The sequence below is a fragment of the Drosophila suzukii genome, chromosome 3 (assembly GCF_043229965.1).
Source record: "Drosophila suzukii chromosome 3, CBGP_Dsuzu_IsoJpt1.0, whole genome shotgun sequence".
Taxonomy (NCBI): Eukaryota; Metazoa; Arthropoda; class Insecta; order Diptera; family Drosophilidae; genus Drosophila; species Drosophila suzukii.
In genome coordinates, this window is record NC_092082.1 from 6,938,510 (window position 1) to 6,961,304 (window position 22,795).

The window sequence follows — 22,795 nt, forward strand, 5'->3', positions numbered from 1 at the left end:
TTCCAGAACTTTTAAGTGGCGGCTGCTTAGAAAAGTTCTGATTTGGATGACGTTTTAGCTGGTTTTGAAAATGGACCTTAATGTTAAATATGGTATGTTTGGTATATACTAAACGAACTATATCTTTAAGTTATAATGCGGTTGCTAAGCCATCCGATAACGTAAGAACTAGTAGCGATTTTGTGTTCTGGAAAATTGTTGAAAAAATGTAATAATGCTATTATTGCTTGGATAAAATTTTAAAAAACAACCAATGATAGTGTTATTACTCCAAACGAAAAACAGAATGATCAAGCTGCTTAAAGTTCTCTGTCATCACAATAAAAAATCTCGTCAGGCAGGATGGAGCCCCTGGGTGAAATGAAGTCACTGGTGGGAGCGTTGAGCATGATGCAAACTCTGGAGAGCCTTTTCCTGAATGCGGATCAGATGCAGGACTCGAATGACAACCTGGAGGAGCGGGTCCGCAGACTGGAGGTCCTCAAGTGGCAGATGAAGTGGTTCAACACCGAGCGTCTGCGCATCCTGCAGCAGTTGCGTCAGACATTGTTCCATCAGATATCAGTGGAGCAGCGAAATGCATTGGCTATGAGGCAAGGAATCGTGGAGCTGCATCAGGGATTAAGCAGACTCAACAATAGGATTAACACGATGTCCGAGGACTGCAACTGCCCCATATGCCTTTGTCCTTGGACCTCGCAGGGCAGTCATCGCGTGGTTTCGCTGCGATGCGGTCACCTTTTCGGGAGCAACTGTATAAGAAGGGCTATCCGAAGATCCCATAGGTGCCCCATCTGCAGGCGCAGGGCCCGATACTCCGATGTGCGCCGCATCTTCAGCCGACGTTTCTTTCCTTAGCTTTGGAAAAGTTAATGTTCTAGTTCATTTGGTTTCTATTATTTTATTCTTACTAAATTTAAAATTTAACGATTTTATTTTATCCAATAACTGCATTAAGGTTCCAGGATGAATAGTACACATAACAAGATGCATATACCATTGGTCAAGTTATTGTCAATCCACCTTTGACCAACCTTATTAGATGTTCTGCAAATTTGTGAAGCAAATGTTTGTCGTTTTATATTTTTTAGTAAACAAAAGCTTCAAAAGTATCTTTCCAAATGTTATATTGCTCCTTTAAGCATGGTTATAAAAAGGGTTATACAAACAATTTTTGGTTTTACCATTCAATACACTGCAACCGCAAATAACCTTATTAATTAAAAAGATGTTCAAAGGTAATTTGGTTGATTTCCAATAACTGCTGCGAACCGTTTCCCAATCGAATTAAAAACACTGTTTACATTTTTCAGTCTTTAACAATAAAATAAAGTTTTATTTTTGCATTTTCCGTTTGTGTTTGCCATTGGATGCTTCCATTATGTTTGTTTTATACACTTATAATTGTTCGCTTGCCGCTGGGCACTCGCTATGTTACACCGACTATCGATAATTGCTATAATTAATATGCATTTCCATCAGCTTAAATGCTACACAAATCTGGCTTGGACAATAATTTCACGTATTACTAGTGCCAATTTAAATCGAGAACTCAATTAAATGCGCTGAAAACAAATGCTCAACAGTTGGCCAAACTTCGCAGTGTGCCGCTTATTTCTTTCGGTGATTTTTGTGTGTGTGTCTACAAATATTTAAATGGCAGTTTCAACTCTTATTTAGTGGGGGTGAGGGAAAAATTTCCATAAAGTGGCAACAAAATTTGCGTGTTTTGTTTGTTTGTTTGTTTGTTCACTTAAGTGCTATGACTACAACGTCATTTAAAAATTGAATTAAAAATTATTCCATTACGCATTTAGAATTAATTAGTTCAACAAATATACAATTACAGTTAGAATTACAGTTACAGTTATAGTTATAATTATAATAATCGTATTTGCATTAAGTTTAGCACATGGAGGACATTTATTGCTACATAATACATTTATATAGTTTATGGTTTCCTTTTTTGTTTATACATAGATGAAGCATAGATGTGAGCACCGAACTGCAGTTGATTTGGGTATGGATTGCATACTCTATATGCATAATTACTGTGTATAAGTGAAAAATATTTCGTTCTGTGTGACTAAAGAATCAAATTTGAAGCCTGGCTAAGGTCTACTGCAGAACAGCCGATGCTCACATCCCTTAAATGCCTAACATTCATATCGTAATCATAATATCTATACGTTTGTTAATTGTAGGGCACATTTAAAGCTTTCAAAAAATCAAAACCTAACTTAAAAACGTTCGTCAATATATGAAGGATCGTAGGTGCTAGATGTTCGTATACCACGAAAGCAATTAAATCCTATAGAATACAACTCGACTTAGAGCTAGAGTCTCAACTTATACGCGTACTTTTGGTTCAACAAGCTTGCTTCCGTATCAACAAATATATAATTCAAATTCAAACAATAGCCTAGGGTCAACTTTTTATTTTCTCTTTTTTTCTCGGGATGAACTTTATACAAAGCCACTAAGAACTACGACTGCTTTATGGGGTTTCTTCATTCTTTTTGGGATTTGGGGACTGCCTATGTGCTAAACTCTAAGTAACTCTCGTTGGCCGCCTCCGGATCGGGGGTGAGGGGCGTGGACTTGGCCCCGCCCGCCGGACCCGTCTCATACTAGACGTACGCCTGCGCCCTGGTCCGAGGCTCCTTGCCCTGCAACCGCTCCACAAAGTTCCGCCAGCTGACCATCGTCTTGCTGGAGTACAGCCACACGCTGGAGGTCACCCCCACCAGCATTGAGCAGAGGTACTTGACCATAAATATCTGAAAGATCGGTCGGGCCTCCGGAGATCCCGGCGCCCTGGCCGCCGGACAAGGAATCGAGAAGGGCTTGCAGATGTCCCGGTGCCATTGGATCATCCACTCGTCAAAGTTGTAGTACTCGTAGAACAGGCAACCCAGTAAACCCACAGCGGGCAGTATGAAGAGCCCTGAGAAGAAACCGATTCGTAGCATCAAGCGCTCCAGCTTGTCTGTCCGCTTGCCGTCCGTCTTCATCACCGTCCGGATCCGGAAGAGCGATATAAATCCGGCCAACAGGAAGAGTGCTCCTATGGAGAGATATATGCAGAGGGGCAGGATCAGGAAGGCTCCCAGAGAGTGCGTGTCCAGCTGACCCACGAAACAAACGCCAGAAAGGATGTCGCCTGAAAATGAAAAAAGGAAATAGAACACTTTATTAGAATATAATAAGAGGAAACTAAAAGGTTATATTAAGTTGTAGGGGGACTCAAGGAAAAAATATATAAACTATATTTACTTATTATATTGTCATTAATATTATTATAACGTTGTATTATCAACAGAAGAATCAAAAAACTTCAAAAAATATTAAGAGATCCCAAAAAAGAGGTGGCAAATTCCCCACCAAACCACCATCATTTAAACTTTCTTTTTAGTTTATTTTCAGGTGAGCCCATCGACCTTTGAATCTTAAACAACATTTAATGTCAACAATTGCGAGGCGTATGCGTTGAAAATAACTGTTGATTGTGGACTGGGGGAAAGGGAAGAGCAGGAGATAAACAATGTTTAATTTTACCATTTCATGTACCTCTTTCGGGGTAAATATTTACCCAACGATAACCCCAAACGGCAGCGTCTATGGTCACCCCTTCCCACCATTTTAGTTCAAAGTCAATGCGCCGCTTGTTTAAACATTTTACGAGCGGTTAGGCTGCACCACCAACTCCACCAACTTCACCCGATCTCCCCCGCTCATTAGCGTTATTTATAAACATGTTACAATATACCCAGCTCACACCTGCCACGCCCCACCTCCCGATCACCCATACTCCTCATAATATACCCATCATTCATTCGGTGTGCCATATTTCCGCTCATAAATTATCGATTAGCCCCTCGTTGAAGCTTCTGCCTTTTCGCCTTTTTTCTTTTCCTTATAGGTGACATGTTAATTTCGGTTTTTTTCTGTGGAAACTTGTCGCGATTTTCCAAGCTGCTGCCCCAGGGAAATTTTCCACGCTTCGTTGGGTTGCAAATACTTTCAATTAATGCGATTCATTTCACTTTTGTTTTAGTTTTTTTATGAGTTGAGACTTGCACGTACGTATCCCAATAAGATTTTTAAAAGTTTTTTAAGAGAGAAGGATATATGCAAAATAAATAGTTGAATTTTAGTATCTTTAATGACTGAACAGTTTTAGTTATTTTTTGATAAAACTAAGACAAACTTTATATTTGTTTGCATCGTTAAGACTTTAAAATTTATTGAAATTTGTTTATTTTCCTTAATGTTTATTTTCCGTTAGAAGGAATCGTTTTCCAAGCCCCGAACATAATAATCCCGATTTAATGGGCCCGCCTATAACATAAATCCTTAACCCACCGATGGACTGACATTTATAGCTATTGAATTCGCATTCTCAACGCCAGATGGCGCCTTTACAAATCGCCAGCCTTTGAAGTTATCTACGAGTGGAAGCTTGAAATATAACTTTATACCATAAAAGTCATGTCATGCTGACAAGCCATGAGCCCGTACTTGCTAGAAAGAGAGGAAATAGCTGGAAAGAAAGAGAAGATTGGACTTGGGCAAATTAAGCGAGTAAAGAACCGGGAAAACGCCGATAAACGAATACAATAAATAACAGCAGGCAGTCTGCAACATCCTCCAAGGAAAAGAATTCACAGAGAAGAATTCTTTCTTTTCAACTGAAAATTTTAGGCGTATAAAAGAAACGAGCTATACCCACGTACACAGCTATTGAATATAAATCACAATTCTTGGTCTGGATATGATTCGCGATCTATATCCCGAATCGGACCCCGATACAGAATGCCACCTGCCGTTGGCCTCTTTCGTTTTCCACCAACTCAATCGCAGTTCCAGTTTCCCTTCCGATATGGATCTTAATTTATATCTGAGCCTGAGAATGGTTTGCGATCCGAATGAAACGAAATCAAATGAAATGCACTAACCAGGGAAACCGGACTTTCGGTCCCCGATCGAGTATTGATAAATGAAGAGCAGGGCCTGTGCAGAGAACCAGTTCTATTCGTGTCCTTATTGCTGAAAGTCGCACAGTGAGAAAATTATACAGAACTCGGTACTTAATATGGTACTTTTAGAGATGAAAATTAATTATATGTTTGGTATTTGCATTATAATAGTTATAAAAACATTACTCCTTTAATTAAGTGGTTATTCTTATGATAACATGTTCCAATAACAAAGATTTTTTCTCTCTGCATCGTTGAAAACCAGTTTTGTATTTTTTCACTTATTTCAGCTTCATTTTGGAAAATTGCAAGCGGCACAAGTTGCTGTGACAATTTCTGAGGTTCTGCAGTTGAGAGGCTGCCAGGAACTGAGAGATGCAGCAGCAACATCAGCCACAGCACAGCAGCAACATCCCAGCAGCAACAGCAACATCAGCAGCAGCAGCAGCAACAATGCATGTCAATTGTTTTGTATGGCATGAGGAATGCATGTTGCACTGAGAGAAACGAGTTCCTCGAGGGAAATGACGGGGAGTGAGGTGACTTTTTCAGCTGTCAGCCAGTCAGTCAGTGCCCCGGCTCCTTCGCCTCCATTTCCCTCTCTTGATGAAGTGCAGACAGCAGAATTCCATTTTTAGCCAATGCCACATTGCATTTGATTATGAAGAAGAAGCTGCATTTGTTTCCTTTGTTCTGCTTGGTAATACCATTTGGAATCGGGCCCATTGTCCAATCGCAAAGGTGTTAATCTGCTGGGCAAATAAAGGAATGCAGGCACTAACTCAAAGTTGCTCAGACAAACGAAACAAACCCCCCGCTTTGTTCGAGTAGGAGGTTAACCCCTTCTGTACTTGAAGAACTTCTCTGAAAAGGGGCTAAAAGAAATTCCCTATTTAAGTAAAAGGTTAAGTTAAGGAATTTTGTAAAAGCAACCACTGTAGAATTATATATTTTTAAATATTTTTTTCCTCTTTTTTTACTCCAGGTCAGTAGTGGGTTAAGCAAGGGGTTTGGGAAAGGAGGGGGATTGCTTTCAATCAGAGAGTGACTCTTTGTCGCTTGATTTTCTTGTATAGGTGACAATTCCACACATTTTTAGTGTTTGCTTTGGTGGGTTTACTTTGGAATTTAACAAATTCTGGGGACTGTTAAGTAAATGTTGATAAAGAAAGAATATAGGTACAAATAAAGCACTTTTAACTTAGCTAGAAATATAGAGAAATAATAAGTTTGCCCATGTTGATTGATTAGTTATCAAAGAATACGTTTCAGATCTTAAATGGAATATTTTTTAAATTTGTCAATTATTTTCAGGAAGGATTTAAAGCACCTGTATCTAAATCCATTAATTAATTAATTAATACCGTAATACCTTATCAGCAATGTCATTTAAGCTTAAGTCTTAATAATACAACTGCGATAACAGAGAACGAACAAGTCCCCACATATTAGGTTACGAATTATAAGGACCCTGTGCATATTCCCATCAGCTGCCCTCTTTCAGCTTTTTAGTTTCCGCTGTGAAGTCAATCTCATATGACATTTCACCTGCTCGCCAGTTCCTGTCGACGGGGAACCCCCTGGAACCCCTGTGCTTTTGTGGGGCAATATCTCTGCCTCATATCTATGTAAAACCCTTGTACACATGCTGATGATGAAACTGTCAACTGTCATTTAAAATTTTAATCGCATGTTCTTCGGCCCGTCCCTCTGGGCCCCTTTGTGTGTCTTTTTTTCACTCACTGCCGGCGATTATTGTCGCCAGCAAAAGACAGCAAAAACAACGAGAGTTGAAGATTTTTAATTACTCTGGCACCACAGCCCCTGTGGCCCCTTTGGCCCCCTTTGGACCCCGTTGCACCGACTGACAGTTGCTTATCGCGAAGCTTTATAAAAATAATATAGGGGACGGACGGAGCAGGCGTCATTGGGCTCTTTGCTTTCATTGCTTTTGCTCGGCTGCTCCATTTAGATAAATGACACATAAATTAAGCAATTTTCCTTTTATGCTACCCGCTACTCAGTGGCCAACTGCAAGGGCATGTCGGAAAACCCTAAAGGGAAACAATTTAGAAGTAGAATAATATCACATCTCATTCTGACATTTTTCACCATATTCTGAGGCTTACTTAACTAGAATTTCAATATTTGCCATTAAAATAGTTTAAGAATTGTAGATCCATTAATATAACAATTTTTATATTTTATTATATAATATAAGTGTTTTAATAGTATTACTATGTATTTTAAATGGAGAAACACTTTTTTGTTTTCTAACTAGATTAATTAATATTGAACCCTTGTATTTAATTCCAAATCTATGAGTTAATAGGTTCTTAAAAAATGTGTATTTCCTAAAAGAAATGTTTTGCTGTGTATATTATGAGTCAAAACAGTGTTATCTTTTTTAAGGTTTATAAAAAACGTTCTGGAAAAAAGGGAATATATTCTCAAAGAAATATTTTGCTGGGTACTTTCTGAATCACTACAGCGTTATCTTTTTTAACGTTTTTCTTTCGCATTTTGCTTTTCCCTTTGTTCATGAAATAATAATTATAAAACAATTGTCGAGCTGCTGATGTCGATTCAGCTCACTATCCCTATATATTTATATATATATCCCTTTCTTCAAACCCCTCAACCTCGTTATGATCGTTCGTTGGCAGTTTGTTCATTGTGAGCATTGACCCATCGGCAGAGGGGGTTCCAGGGGCTTAGAAAGGGGGGACAAAGCTGGGGCACATCTGTTTTAGTAACGAGAATTCTATCTCAATAAAAGTTTATTTGCTCTCTTAATGCGTTTTTTTTTTCTATCATTTTATGGACAATGCTTCTCAAGTGTTAGATAAACATTTTGACAACAGAGTCATAAAGTTTCCATGGGTAATAATGGCTGTGGGCGGGTGCCCATTGGGGAGTAAAAGAAAAGCTGTCAATTATGCAATTTGTATTCTTACTATGGCATTTAATTTAATAACTTTTATGGGGAAATTCAGATTCAGTAGTTGATTAATAAAGGCTGAAGTAAAGATAATATTAAATGTTAAATATTTATAAAAGTAATTTAAGTGTATATAATTTATATCTTAAATTTTTTTATACTTTTTCTTCACTTTCTTCACGTAATCGACATTAAGATCATATCGCCATGGACACATGCAAATTGCTCAATTACCTCTTGAGACATTTTAAGGCCTAAGAATAATCCCTTGCCAAAATTAAAGTTCAACAGCCTGTTGCACAAGTGCTAAAAAACCAAAGAAGACATAAAAAAGATACGTAACTAAGGCGCAGAAAAACGAAAAAGTAAGTAAAACCTGCGACACGCGACATTAAAAACGTGGCAGGCAATAAAAATTGAGGTCAACAGCAACGGCAGCTAATGAATAACAAAGAAAACGCTAACCGGGGAAAAACAAAAAAAAAGGCAGCAACTGGAACAAGGAGGAAAAAGAGTTGCCGTGTCGCATAATTTCGCATTGAAAATGTCAACAGCAAAACGTTGTTGTTGCTGGAAAAACAAGGCAGTGCGGAAAAGGGGAGCCACTCTTATCAAGATGCGCAATTAAATATGGAAATGTGCAACGGAGACGCGAAACACACAAAATGGAAAATGCAGGAAAATGCAGAGCAAAAAAAACTGCATCAACATAAAATCCGCACACGCGACAAGTGTCATTAGCAACCCACTGCCCCTAAAAAAAGGAAAAACATTATTTTTTTTTCAACAATTTAATGTCATTTTGGTTGGACATTTTATTTAGTAAAAGTTCATGAGGCAACCGCAGAGGTGGTGGTGCAAAAAAAATGCACAGAAAAAAAGAGAGTAAAAATTACAATTTTTGGTTTGAATTTATATTTGTTTAGTTTTAAATTTACGAACTATTTTAATTTAGATAATTTTTATGTATTTATTTTCTGTGTAAAAGGAAGGTCTCATTTGAGTTACATTAAGTGTCGTTTGTTGCTGTTTCACATTTATAGTTGCTGCAAATATTTGAAAATTAAACACCGAGGAGGGGGGACTGGTTGGACAAATGTTTGTCCCAAAATTCGTTGAGAATTTATATAACGTGTCGACATCGGCGACACCAACAACAACAACAACAACAGCGACAATTAGGAGCAACAACAGCTGGCGGCAACAACATTGGCCAAGGTTCAATTCGGTTCACACACTCAGACAAGGCAAACAATTTCAATTTGCATGTAGAGGAAGCCCCCAACATGAATACAAACTCACACACTGACACCAGTGGATGTCGAAAGTTCAAAGTTGTAAGCAAGTATGCTCGAAGTGGGGGTGGGAATTACTGTGGGACCTCCCTAAGTCGAAACTATGGCTTTCTGGAATTTTATTGACTATCCCAAACCTAAATTATGTTACATGCTTCTCTCATAAAATTATTCGTTCATTGTTCTAATCGTAATGAAATATTTGATTCAAAAGGCAAAGATGTATATTTTTATGAAGTCAAAGAAAATAAATGAAATTTATATTTACATTGTTATTATAAAAATATTTACATATAATATATACTGTTCGAGGGATTGGGGTATGGAATTCCCACTGTGGGTGTAAAGTGTTCTGAAGTGGACTAAGTTGTGCGCTGGTTTGTGTGGCATGCAACATATGGAATGTTGCTGATTATTGAATGAACATGTTTTGTTAGTTGAGTTTAGGATGGGGAATGCAGTGGTTCAAGTGGCGCAGAGACTTATAATTGCATACAGAACTGCTTTAGCTTTGGCTTCCCTTCAATCTGTCATCATTCGTTTCTTTATATTTTTAGCTTATACTAAAAAAAGGCACTTCACCTTTCGTTGTCCTCGGTTTTTGCATTCATCATGTTGCACTTAAGAGCAATGGGAAAAAAATCATATGAGTTTTCCCTTTTGTAGGGGCACTCTCCCTATTCCTGTGCTATATGAGTATCTTACTCAGCTTCAATGCCAAAAAGCCTGCTCAAGCATGCATAAACTTCCAGTGACAGCGGAGAAGTAAATGCAATGCACGGAGAAAACTAATAACAAGTACTATGGATAATAAAACTTATTACTATAAAAATGTACCTATATGTAAAATAAATGTTAATAAAACATTTAAAAAAAAATGTAAATTTGAAGTCTTTCTATGAAGGAAAATCGTTTAATAAACTTTTGTTTTAATATTCAACAATTTACCATACCTTTCACTTTTAGAATTAATCATCGGACCTCATGTCGTATGATTAATGTATTTTATTACTCATTTGAACTGCCTATGTGTAATGTTTTAATGTCCAAATCATAATAAAGCTTACTTTTTTATGAAACATATTTCCTCAATAAAACAATGCATGATCTAATTTAAATAAACGAACGTATGACCATTTTATGGCTTACATGGCGTATACTTTATTTCAGTTTTGTGTGCAAATCCCACACCTCTACCTTTCTCTTTCCCACTGACAGCGCTTTTCACCGCCATGGGCACACTGACACAAAATCTCACACACACTTGCCATATCATCTCATTCGTTTTATGTTTTCGCATTCCTTTAGTTCGCTTTCCTTTTTTCCCAGAATATTTAAATGAAAACGAGCTGGTTGGAAAGAGAGAGAGGAAGGATAGGGCTTAGAAAGAGACAGATAGCGCTAACCGCAGGCAGTGAGCTTGGGGCATATGCTTGACATTAAGTGTGGCGCCCTCTGCCGGCAGGCATTCGCATCCTCATAATGCGCTGAAGGTGGCAAAGTAATTAGTGAGCAGTCGAAAGAACTCTACTTGCCTCCCCATCCAGCTTAGCCCCTCTCTGTCTCTTTCTTCACTAATTGTTGACGTGGTCATGCACTCGGCATACACTCAAAAAAAATGTACATCATTTTAATTATTATAAAAAATATTACAAACAAAATGTTCCCTGCATATGTAATTTTCTGAAGAGGTATTATAGTTTTATATGTTTTAACTCATAATTAAACTGAGGAAACTATTTTTTAATAAAAGAAAAATTCGATTTTAAAAGGAAATGGTTTCCTTTCTCTGTACATTTTTAAGGGGTTAAGCGCAGCTTTTCATTCCCTTTTCAGGGTGTCTCTTCTGGAACCCCCTTTCTCCATTTTCCTGTCGCACGTGCTGCGGAAATGAGTTTTGTGTATTTCACTTTCCATTTTCCGCGACCCCCCCCCTCGTCTTCTTCTTCTACCCGATTCTACCTGAGCAATAAAAAAGGATTAAAATTTATGAAATTGCTTCGGTTTTTGGTATTTGTGGTCGGTCGAGAGGGGAAATGGAATTGGAACGTGCTTGTGGGTTAACTTTGGGTTAAGCCCAAGATGTGTGATCCATAAATAAGGGAATGGCTACCGGGAGAAGTGGAAGTCATTTGACATAAATCGTGATATATGGCGCATTTGTTATCAAGAGAAGTGCATGAAGAAGGTAGCGAAAGGAAATATTCTATTTATTCTTTTAGCTGAAACACCACAGTGAAGTAATGTTCAGTTAAAAAATGCTTTATTAATTGAAAAGCTCAGTTATTAAAATAAATTAAAATAGAGTTACTGGTGTATAGCTAAAAGGTGAAGCAAATAAAGAATAAAGAATCCAATTTATAATTGGAAAGCTCCTGGGACCGGAAACTGTTATCAGCCTCCTTTATTTGCAGATTGCTCCCTGGAATAACTCCTTAATATCCATTTAATTCCTTTTCCTTACCTCCTGCAACCAGATTTATTTTCTTTACTTTGCTTGGCATTTTAATTTTTAGCTTTCCATTTCCCCGGACAAGAAAATGGGGCAAAATAAATCTCCTCGCTCGTTTTCTTATTACTGGCCCACGTTCGCGTGCGGTTCCTGCGGCTGACCCATAAAACCCTTTTTCCACATCGCATCCTTAACCCTTTCGTGCCGACTGTCGCGTGCTGGCTGTGAGCTTCAGCTCAATTATCCAGCGACACGACCACGCATAAAAAATCAGGCAGCGCAAAAAGCAGCAGAAAAATGTTCATTAGGGGAAATTCCATTTAACGAAATTGTTTTGGGCTCGAGTTCCCTCAGCTGGAGGTACAAACACTTAACTCTCTCATTCAACTTGAGTGCTGAAAATGTTGAATGTGATTTTTTAGGTGTTGTCTTAGAGACGAGATTGTAACGATTATGGGTCGGTTGAGAGGAGTGATTCGAGGTACAAAAGAGACGGAAGAAAATGTTTGCAGATGAGATGGTCTTCGTTAACTTGGGTATACGAAATTTGGGAAAGTGAAAATATTTGAAGCTATCTCAATTTTGGGATTTATTATAATTATCAAGGTTATATAGATCTTAACTTTTGCTGTGTACCTAACCTTTTATCATCCATACCAATTTGTTTTAATATTTTTAAATTGACCATTAATTAGTAAAAAACTTTGCACTTCTAATCTTAATCTGCTTTTCTCATAAATCGCAAAGGGCTACAAAGAATGATGGTAGCAAGTTTAGGACCCCAAAGCAGACAACATATCTCTTGAGAAAAGCTTTATGTTAGCCACAGCAGTCAACACCAGCGGTGTCGAGACCCACGAGGAACCAAGCCATCTAGGTAAGCGGTGTCTTCCGCTTTTCACGACCCACTCTCTCCGGGAAACTGCTGGGAAACTTTTGCGGGAGTTTTCCCCAAGAGTTTTGCTTACATTTGCCGCCACATCCTGAGCTGGCCTTAGAACAAAAGGCGCCGAAATTACCGAAGTACGGCAAGGAAAGCGCAACCCAGGGCAGGCCCAAAGAAAAATATCAAGTATTATATAATATGTATTAACACTGGCAGAGGAGACGCATATGGAAAATAAATTAGAAAAGTTCCAGTTTGCTCTTGCCACTCGCAAAAGAGCAGACAAAAGTTTCGCCCATTCCACAGCAAATCTCTATAGGAAATTTATTAATATTTTATCAGGCTCCGAGGAACAAGAGCTCTTGTATACATTCAATTAAAAGTTGCTTGGGCAACATTTGTTTACCATTTAGTGTCCAAAAAACGAAGGGAAAATCAAAGTTTATGAAGGCGTCAGATGCGTAAACACAAATAGAAATAAATTCCAAAAAGAAAGGTCAAAGTACAAGCCACCAATTTGTTTCTTACTTTCGAAGTGTACAAAAAAAGTTCTATGGCTTTTGCATTTGTAATGAAATGGAGCAAAAAAAGAAAAGGTTTTGGTTATCAATTGCAGGAAATTTGTTTTGGCCGGAAGCCCGAAACTCTGATTGATAGCAAACAAATATTGGGTTATCCATTGTGGGCGATTTTTTCTTCTGGTTGTTTTCCTCGCATTATTTGAAATTAATCCTTTTTCCTGGATCCTAAAATTAAGGAATGTCTAATGAAGCAAATAATGATAAATTGTGTTGCTTAGGGTAGATATTTTTAAAACAATTTATATTTGGATGAACTCTCTTAAATTCATTAAATAAATATATCACTGTTCGATTGAGAATTAAACAAGCCATTCACAATTTTGCTTCCCCTTTTCAATTATTCGACAATTTGCAGCTTGATCTATTGCCCACTTATAACTTGTTCCCACTAACTAGTTCTCGCACTCTCTTGCTTAATTTATAAAGCGTTCTCACTCTTGAGTCTTGAGGGATGCGCAGCACAAATTATTAAGAAACATTCTAGCAAACTGCAGACAAAGTTGGCAACAAAAGGCAGCCCGCTTAATTATACACACCATTAATAACTAAAACCAATTTGTATGCTCTGCAAGGGCAACATGGTAAAAGGGGAGGGAAGTGGGGGTGGTGCACCTACGACTGCAACTCAGGAACAACCCAATGCACCCACCATCCACCCACACACATGAAATGCATGCCATATAGACCATAAATCAACGCACAAAGGGAACAATAACAAAGGGCGGGGAAACACGCAGCGACACATAAAGAAGAAGCACCAAAGGAGAAGCAGTGCAGGATAATGGGAAGAAGAAGCCAACGCAATTTGTACTGCGGGACTTCCCCAGGACCTCAATGGATGGTAACGGGAAGAAGAACAAGCAGTGTATTACACTGAGAGAATCGGGACATCGCACCTGTTGCAAATATCATTCATTAGATCCAAGGTAAATCATTAATATTGCTTTTATAGCTACATGAAACTAATAATACCTCTTATATAATATATAATAATTCCTTTATTTGAATTCCTTATTCTTTTTTTACAGAGAAAAACATTACAATAAAGATATAAAACTGAGCAACGAAGTAGGTTTTATTCAGAAAGAATTTTTAACTGAAATAGTTCTTTAAAAATACCAGAATTATTTTTAATATGCATGTGTGAACGGGCCTTCAGAAAATGATGTTGAACATTTTTAAGATCAAATCAAGAAGTGGGTAAGAAGTTTCAGCGCTTATATACATTTAAGTATGATATCAATGATATTCATTTTTTAATAATTTTTATCATGCAATCCAATTTTTGAAAATCGATGTGTAATAGTTAAGGGCATATATATTTTTTTTAAATTTTTATCATGCATTCCAATTTTTGGAAATCGTTTTCCTGTTTTATTTCAGTGTAATAGTTAAGAGCAGCACCATCAGTAAGCACAATAACTGCCGAACAACAATAACCGAGCGAAAAAGCCGTGTTGCAAATAAGCAATATTGATGAGTGCGACGCCCGCCAGGGGGCGCCAAGACAATGCCAAGGCGATTGTGGGGCAAAAACCAAGCGAAAGGCAAACAAAAGTCGGGACCAAAAAAGGCAACGAAATGCAAAATGTGCAACTAACGAGAAACTGCCACACGCACACACAAAAGCACTAAGACAAAGGTAAACAAAGTTCTTATGGAGAATGGTGGGGAACCTCTCCGTCTTCTAAGCTGCTTTTGTAGTAACTATAAACCGCCCCTCAGGGCAAAAGTTTCTCCTTCTTGACCGCCCACAGCCTCCGAAAAATCTCCTTGTTAGTTTAGGTTTTCCTCTTTTTTATAGTATTTTTGGGTCTTCCGCTTCTTGTTTCTCATTGTGGGCATCATTATAGGGTAGCAATCCGAAAATGGACAGTACAAAAAGGGGGAAATTCCGGAAAACGAAAGGGAAATGTGAGGAAAATCGCTCTAGTCGGGCAGCTGAGCTCATTAAGTTGAAGTGAAGCCGGGCTTAAGCGCAGCTAGCTCCCTCTCTCTTTTGCAAGCAGCATTCCGTCTCTTTCGCACTTGGGCACCCTCAAATGTTTTGAGGATTTCCTTTTCGCCTTCACGCTTTTGTGAGTTGTTCCTGTAACGTGTAATTAACATCTGAAGTGTTTGTTGTTCTGCTTTGTCTGAATGGTGGAAAGTGTTGGGGGGCAAGGGGGATGTGCCAAGAGGAAATTGTTGCCATTTGAAGGAGTTTTGAGTGCCGGGACGCTTTTCCTTTGACTGCCTTTCAAGGGGCTCCATGTTTGCAGTTCGCCACTTCAGGTTGAATATATTAGTTTTCCAAACTAAAGTTTTAACACAAAGTCTTCAAAGTTTATGGTAATTTCTTACTACGCTCAAATTAAAAATATAAACTTGGAAGTTGTTAAAAAGTACTGTAAGAATATATTAATATTATGATTATAATAAAAAAAATTTGTTTAAAATATTCTTAAAAATGATTTAAGATAAAGTAATATCAGTATTAAGGTAGTTTAATTTGTATTATTATATTTATAAAAAAATCTGTTTCCCAGAATATTTAAATTTTCTCTCTGCCTCTATATACTTTTTGAACTTTAACCCTCGGGCCAACTGCATTTAATTTATTTCGTTCTCTTCAATGGACTATCAAAACGCACTTAACACAATTGCCAGACACAAAAGTTCAAAGCTGTAAAACTAACTGAGGAACTTAGTGCCCCTTCCCTCTCACGTTTCCAACTTTTCCCCAGCATTTTTCATCTAGCTATTACCAACAGGTGTTTTTCCTCTCCCATTTCGTCGATAGTTTTGACACAAAAGTTTTTGGCTCATTTGCGTAAAAGTTAATAAGGGGTGAAAAGTCAGGATTGTAAGAACCTTGTAAGCTGCATAGTTTATTTTAAGGAGTAGAACTATCTTACAGAGAGAAAAGGTCCATCTTTCAAGGTTTTTAGCTATTTTTTTCCTTTTGTCAAATGATCCCAAAGATTATACAGTTTATAAATGATGTATTTTACACATTTTTACAATAAGATATGCAATAATTTCTTTGCGATAATAATATTTTCTCTCTGTGTTCTCAAGTTGATTATGCAATTTGTCTCGCTGTCAAAAGACGACTTCAGCCCGCATTGATGAGAGAGATAGTCGCTATATCACCGTCCTCTTGCGGCTTTTGCCCCACTCACAACCTCTTATGTTTGCTTCCCGATTGGCAACTGATTAATAATCGAAATGTCAACGCTGTCCCTCCGTTTGTCTGTCAGTTATAAAGTCACTTGACAGTTTAATCAATTTGTGTGTTTCGACTTTTGCAGCTGAAATCTCCATGCGGGTAGAAAATTAACTTAAGTGGCAGACAGAAAGGGGCGGCTGAAAAGGAGGATAAATAGAAAATTTATATAAAATGTTGACCAAACAAACAGTTTTGAAAAGTTTACCAAGCAAACAATAGAAATTGTCGGGCATTGTTAGTATGGCGAGATGAGCAAATCGCACAAAGGCATTCGACATAAGGAAGAGCATAACAGCTGTGCAGGGTCTGGAGATATATCCAACATAAGCTCCGTTCCCGAAAACCCCCTCTATTAGCTTTGTTTTTCCAACAAACAAACGACGTCGAGTGACGGCGGGTGGCAAGGAAAATAAACAAAAATTATGACAAACCAAAGCTAAGCGAAGGAGGGAAAAAATAATAAAATGCTCAAGAAAATAGCAAACCGCAGTTGAAAGCCTGGTATTTCTATTTGTGAGTGCACAGAAAATAATATTATTTTTAAGAATTTATTTTTAAGAATTAATCTTATAAGCGATTTAACATTAAGATAGCATCTTAAATAATATAATTTTAGTAAGCCAATGAAACTAAGGACCTATTAAAAGGTATAATATAATATCAAATAATGAATATAATTATTTTTTTCTGTGTCTGTGGAGTGGGTGGCCAACGACTAATAAACAGGCCGAATCAGGGGATACAAAAAAAATGGAAGGGGAAAAGTCAGCCCTCTGCATGCATTAGACATAAAAATTCCAAGACATAAAGCCAACTAACATGTAACCAGGTTAAGACCGAGGGTGACAAGGGAGCTGAGCTTTAAACACATAAATATGAAGACTTAATGTCTGCTGGGGGCAGGGTCTTAATAGGGGGAAATCGGGGGAGTAACTCTGTGTTGGCGTATGTGCCAACCGATAGCTTGTGATTTTATGCTTTCGGAATTAAAGCCGTTTACAGAGTGTTCCACAAACGTGCAAAACTGTCATAACAAGCTGTTAAAGTTAATGGTATAAAAAGTGCTTATATGGCTTTCCTTTGCTTTATACCGAACATTTTTAAGTCAACTAAATACTTTTATTAATTAATATACAAAAAACAAGGTCAACATTTTTTTAGCATAATACGAGTAGGTTATTTAAATTATGTATATGCAATTTGGTATTTCTTTATTTAAGTTGGATAGTGTACTTCTTGGATCGGATATTTAAAAGAATATCAGACTGAAATTGACATATTTTACACCAACTTATTATTCACATCGGTTTCCGTAATGTTGCATTTAACTGTCATAGACAGCTTTTCCCCAGAGGTAGTATCTGTCCGTCCAGATCAGCAAACCTCCCAAAACTCCGACCAAAGCCAAACAATTTTCCCATAGCCTGCTGTTATACACACTGTTATACATGGCCCATCAGCGTCCAGTGCAGATGCTACTTGAGTTACCAGCCTCCGAACCCTCCTCTCATCTTACCAGCTGATGACGTTGTCCTTGCATGCAAATTTCTTGGACTGCTGCTGTTTCCACAGTCCTGCCTTCGAGCCCTCTTCCCCAATGAAGTCGTAATGCCTTCTATGGGAGAAGTTATGACCCCTACCTGACTGCTGACAAACACACATTTATGGCTGAGCAGATGAGGTCAAAATATTAGCAAGGCCGATTTTTAACTATTTTTTATGCTCAACTACTATTAAAATATATAATCTGTAAGAATGTCTTATACACATTATATCGCAATCATCTTATAACAAATTATGTTGCTTTAAACAAGATATATTTGAGTATTTTTTTCTTAGAAATCGATTAAAAAGTATAAATTAGCAAAACACATCTGAAAGATTGACTAAGATTAAATGGATCTAACCATGTTAACATCTTTTGCAATGGCTAACAAATGCTTGTAGACTCACCTAATTTATTTTTATGCTAAATGATTTAAAGATATGTAACTCTGAGCAAATAAGTTAGGATTCGTGTTGTAGATTGCAGATATGTAAAACGTAATAAATAGTATACTATTTTATCTCCGAATGTAGTCACGTTAGTTTCATAGGAATATCTATGTTGGAATAGAACACTATAGAGCCGGGTTTTTTTTTTAATTAAACCAATATTTATTTTTAATATATTTGATAGACCATTTATAAGAATGCCTATAGATTTCATAAGATTATAGCCCAACTCTTCAGGAACATTATTTAGTGAGTGTGGTGCTACTATTTTGACCAGAGCTGTTTTCCTATTTGCCGAGGCACATCGTTGCATTCGTGAGACGCCCCCTCATCAATGGCCCGAACTCACCGAAAAATGTTACGTTTTGGCAGGCGGAAGTTGCCTGTTCGGGGGTTATGAGAGGGGTCTTCGAAGGGGGTTTTCCCGGGGAGGGGACAAACAGGACTGGAGTGCACACATGTAAAATGGCCAGCCCTGACTAAACATTCACATCAGACCCGGAGTCGCAGACAGAGTCAGACACATATGGCCAAAACAGCATGGGGAAAAAAGCACAGACAATAGATACAAGAGCGGGCTGGAAAGGGGGCGGGCATTGGATGGGAAAAGTCGGGTAACTCAGGGGGTATTACGGGGGTATAACTCAGTGAACAGCCGTTGACCATTGCCTGACATTTGAGCCATGTTGTCAACGTTCGTTCGTTTGTTGTAGCAGAAGTTGTTTGCTGTTGCTGCTTGCATCCATTATGGCTGTTTGCTGCTAACCCTCTGTGCCCCCAAAACCCCTTCATAGCCCCTTCTTAGCCCCCCCTCAACCCGCTCATGGCCGCCTTGGTTAGTTCGCTTTTTGCCAGTTTTGACTCGTTTCATTGGAAATTTTGTTGGGGCTTGTGTTTGAAGTTGCTGAGGCCCTCTCTTTCTCACCCCCGAAACTATATCCACGTATTACCTTTTCTTCGTGCTTCTATGCTATAATACCTCCTCATCATGACCACAATTTAGCATATGCTCGGCTCACTTAGTGGCCTGTAATGAGCTGCTACTCCTACTTGGGCTCATAACTTAGCAAGTAGTGCCCTCTCTTTCTGTGGCTCAAGTGCCATCTCTCTCTACTGCCGAGAAGTACATCAAATATGAGCAAAAATAGCAACAGCAGCTGGCTTGTTTGTTTTATCTTTCCACAAAATTAGTTACAGACGACAACGACGACGACGACGACATCACAAAACACTGTCCACTTCGAATGTTGTCCGTCATCTTCAAACAGCTGTCACCGAGTGCCTCTCTTTCTAGCCCCCATGTCTTTCACTCTTTCTGGCTGATTGGTGCTCTATATGGTTATGGCCTAATAGCCAACCTAATAAGTGCCCAAACATACTGGCCCTGGCCATGTTTTGGCCATTTCCCATGTGCCTCATTGGCAAATTATCAACTTGACCACACACAAAAGTGGAGAAAGGAAGATTATTGCGGCCTGCCAGTGACATCCATGTCGTTCTGTTCGACTGATACTGATACTGATGGAACGGAAATGAACCACTAGATTGCTTAGCTACCCTCGGCGGTCTTTAATTTTTTAATTAATTGCTTGTCACGTTCGTCCAGCCAAAAGAGAAATGGAGCGCGAAATGAAATGGAATGCGGCACCACAGAGAAAAAATATTTAATGATTTTCTAGAGCTTAGAAAATTGTAAGTATATAAAAAGGAAGGAATAATTAAATTTTTCGTCAAATTTTAAAAAAGCACATAAAGCAGTTCAATGATTAAAAGAGAAATTACCGCTTTCGACTTTAAGCAAGATGTTCTGAAGAATTCGCGGCGACAAAATTGTTCGAGAGACAATTTCAAGCTCATTCTAAAGCTTTTAAAATATTCAACACATTAGATTTTTATCTGAAGACTATTAAATTTACAAACGATTTTTCTTTGACTGTTTAAACTCGCTTTTTGTTGTGTCTGCATCAGCGAAAGGCGGTGGAAAAATAATTGTGGCCTCATCGCTGCACGTTGCTTAAAATAATAGTAATAAGTGGCGGCTAGTCTGCGGCTCTACCGCCCCTACTCCCCCAATTTTTTCCCCCAGCGACTGGGTCTCGAATGGAAACTAATAAAAAGTGCCCCAGCCAGACGACACTTCTGTTCGCAGAAAGGGGAAGTGGTAAAGGGAAGTTGAAGGCTGAGATATCCCATAACAATGGCAGCAGATTCGCTGGCCAGGAAGCCTCTGCAGTGGCAATAATTGTCATCATCATCATCTTCATCTTCTGGTCAGCGGCAAGTGGGCGGCTCTTTTCCAGATCCCCGGGCCACGCTTCAGATCCAACTGCAAGACGACAATCAAAGTCCATGACAGAACCGCAGAAAATAAAAGAAAAGAAAAGCAAAGTAAACTGAAAGCAAGTTAACCAGCGACATTTTTGAGATGCCGCAACGAAGGCAAAAGGCCCCAAGAACAAGCAACTAAATGGCAAATCGCTGGGACTTGCAGTTGGCTAAGAAGAACCCGGAGAGGCGCAAAAAGAATGACCAAACATGGGTAAAAGTGCCGGCCAGGGGCTGAGGCATCGGCATTGGGGGCTCGGTGTTCGTGTTAAGTGGAATGCGATTGACAATAGTTGTAAAACAACTTGGATAGCAGTTTGTCTTACTATTTGGATAACAGTGTTGCATGAAAGGTTGTAAAACCTCATACGTAATCGGTAATTAATAACTTGTTAGATAAACTAACTAATTAAAAAAGTGATCTAAGATTATATATATGACTTTACATTTTTATATAGATTAATGATTTATAATACAATGTGAAAATGCTTCATTAACTTAGTCCCCTTTTCAGAAGTAACCTTTTTTACTACGCCCTTGTTTAAGCTCCCCACTGGACTGCGCCCACAGTTTTCCAGTTGTCCAGTCCTCAGCGGTGTATTGTGGGCAATCAAAGCATTTGCAGAGCCCCAACTCCACGCGGATCCCAACCCGTCCCAATCCCATCCGATTCCCAATCCCATCCCGATTCCGATCCCAATTGCAAGTGTCGCTGGCCGAGGAGTCGAATGAAGCAACTGAAGCGACGAGATGACAACGGGCGATGCTGGAGGAGCTCAAGATGGATTCTGGGGAGTTGGGGCAGAAATAATGAGCTGTGTAACCCTTTTGGTCCAGAGAATGGGGGAAAAGGGCTCAGAAGCTAAGAGGCGGCAAAAGGAAAATTAATTAAGGCAAGGGGCCGAGCGATTGAGGCGTCGCACTCGACGCTGTCCACACTGACACGGAAAAAAATAGGGTCACACTACACCATTTGTTTTAATTTACATTACAGACTAATGCAGAAAACAAATAAGATTTTTTATGAAATAAAATTTTGCAATTAACTTTTTAGAAAGTAAAAAAATATTATTATTTTGTAATAAATTAAAAATCCTTTTCAAATGTTTAATTTTTTTCTCTGCACTTGAAACTGGTAGTCCAAGTTGATGGCGTTGTCGGGTGGGTTGTTTGATTTCTGCACGACCTTCGTTCGCTGGTATCGCGAGTCTCACATCTCAGGCTCCTTCAATCTCGGGCCTAATAAATCTTCAGCTCAATCTTGGTCCACGCCTCAGACTTCAGTCTTCTGGCCCCCACCTTATTTGCTCCTTAGTGGCTTCTGTTCTACTCTAATTTTTATGCATGACAAGGCCCACAAAAGTCTTTTGACCAAAACTGTACGGCCCACTTCAGGCCCCCAATATCCTTGGTCATCGAAATTCTCATTCTACTGCTCTCCAGCTTTTGTTGAATTTTTCATGCGTTGCTTTCAATCGACCGCCCTCTTATGGGGCGGCAAAGTTTTCATTAAAATTTGATTAAAAATAAATTATTGGTTATTAAAAATGATTAGTTTTGGCCAGATTGATGTTGTGGCCAGAACTTCCTCCATGGGGGAAATTGTTAAAGTAAATGGGCAGGGGACTTCGCTGTCCTCTAAATTCAGTCAGAAGCAATAATGAAACTGTTAATGTGCTTGCAAAATTAATGAAGCCTTGCGGAAGTTGGCAGCAAGTTGAGCAAGATAAGCGAGGGGCGTTTGATGTCATCTAGGGGAAAGATAGCCATAGAAAGCCAGACCCGAGTCCTTTGGTTATTCCACAAAGGTCCTCGGGGAGAGTGGGAGATAATTGAAAATTTTTTCGACCCTAATGCGACGGACAAGAAAGGTCGACCTAATTATGCATAACTTTTAAGTTTGACTGAAAGATTGCGGCTTTTGGGGAGAGAATTTTGTTGTTGAGTTTTCGACAGGAATCTCAAGAACACATTTTTAAAAATCCTTACATTTCAGTCTTAAATAATACACAATACGGCTTTAAAATGTCAACTTCCTTGAGGAAAACTCTTTTATAATATTTCTAAAAAATAACCACTGTAAAACCTCGAGCATGGTGACAATTGCAAAGTGCAGTTAATCAGCGAGCT

The 22,795-nt window shown here is 38.6% G+C and overlaps 2 protein-coding genes across 2 annotated transcripts in view; one reads left to right on the forward strand and one right to left on the reverse strand.

Moving 5' to 3' along the window:
• The first annotated feature begins 296 nt into the window (after positions 1 to 296).
• Positions 297 to 983, forward strand: LOC108012740 (E3 ubiquitin-protein ligase rnf8-A). The gene has a single exon (XM_017078173.4). The coding sequence runs from the start codon at positions 343 to 345 to the stop codon at positions 856 to 858; it is 516 nt and encodes a 171-aa protein (XP_016933662.3). The 5' UTR covers positions 297 to 342; the 3' UTR covers positions 859 to 983.
• Positions 984 to 1,805: 822 nt separating this feature from the next.
• fz (frizzled class receptor) overlaps positions 1,806 to 22,795 on the reverse strand; it is a 95,778-nt gene continuing 74,788 nt past the window's right edge. Inside the window, exon 5 of the mRNA XM_017079370.4 lies at positions 1,806 to 3,163. Coding sequence (XP_016934859.1) covers positions 2,631 to 3,163 — 533 coding nt within the window. The 3' untranslated portion in view covers positions 1,806 to 2,630. The remainder of the gene's footprint in view (positions 3,164 to 22,795) is intronic.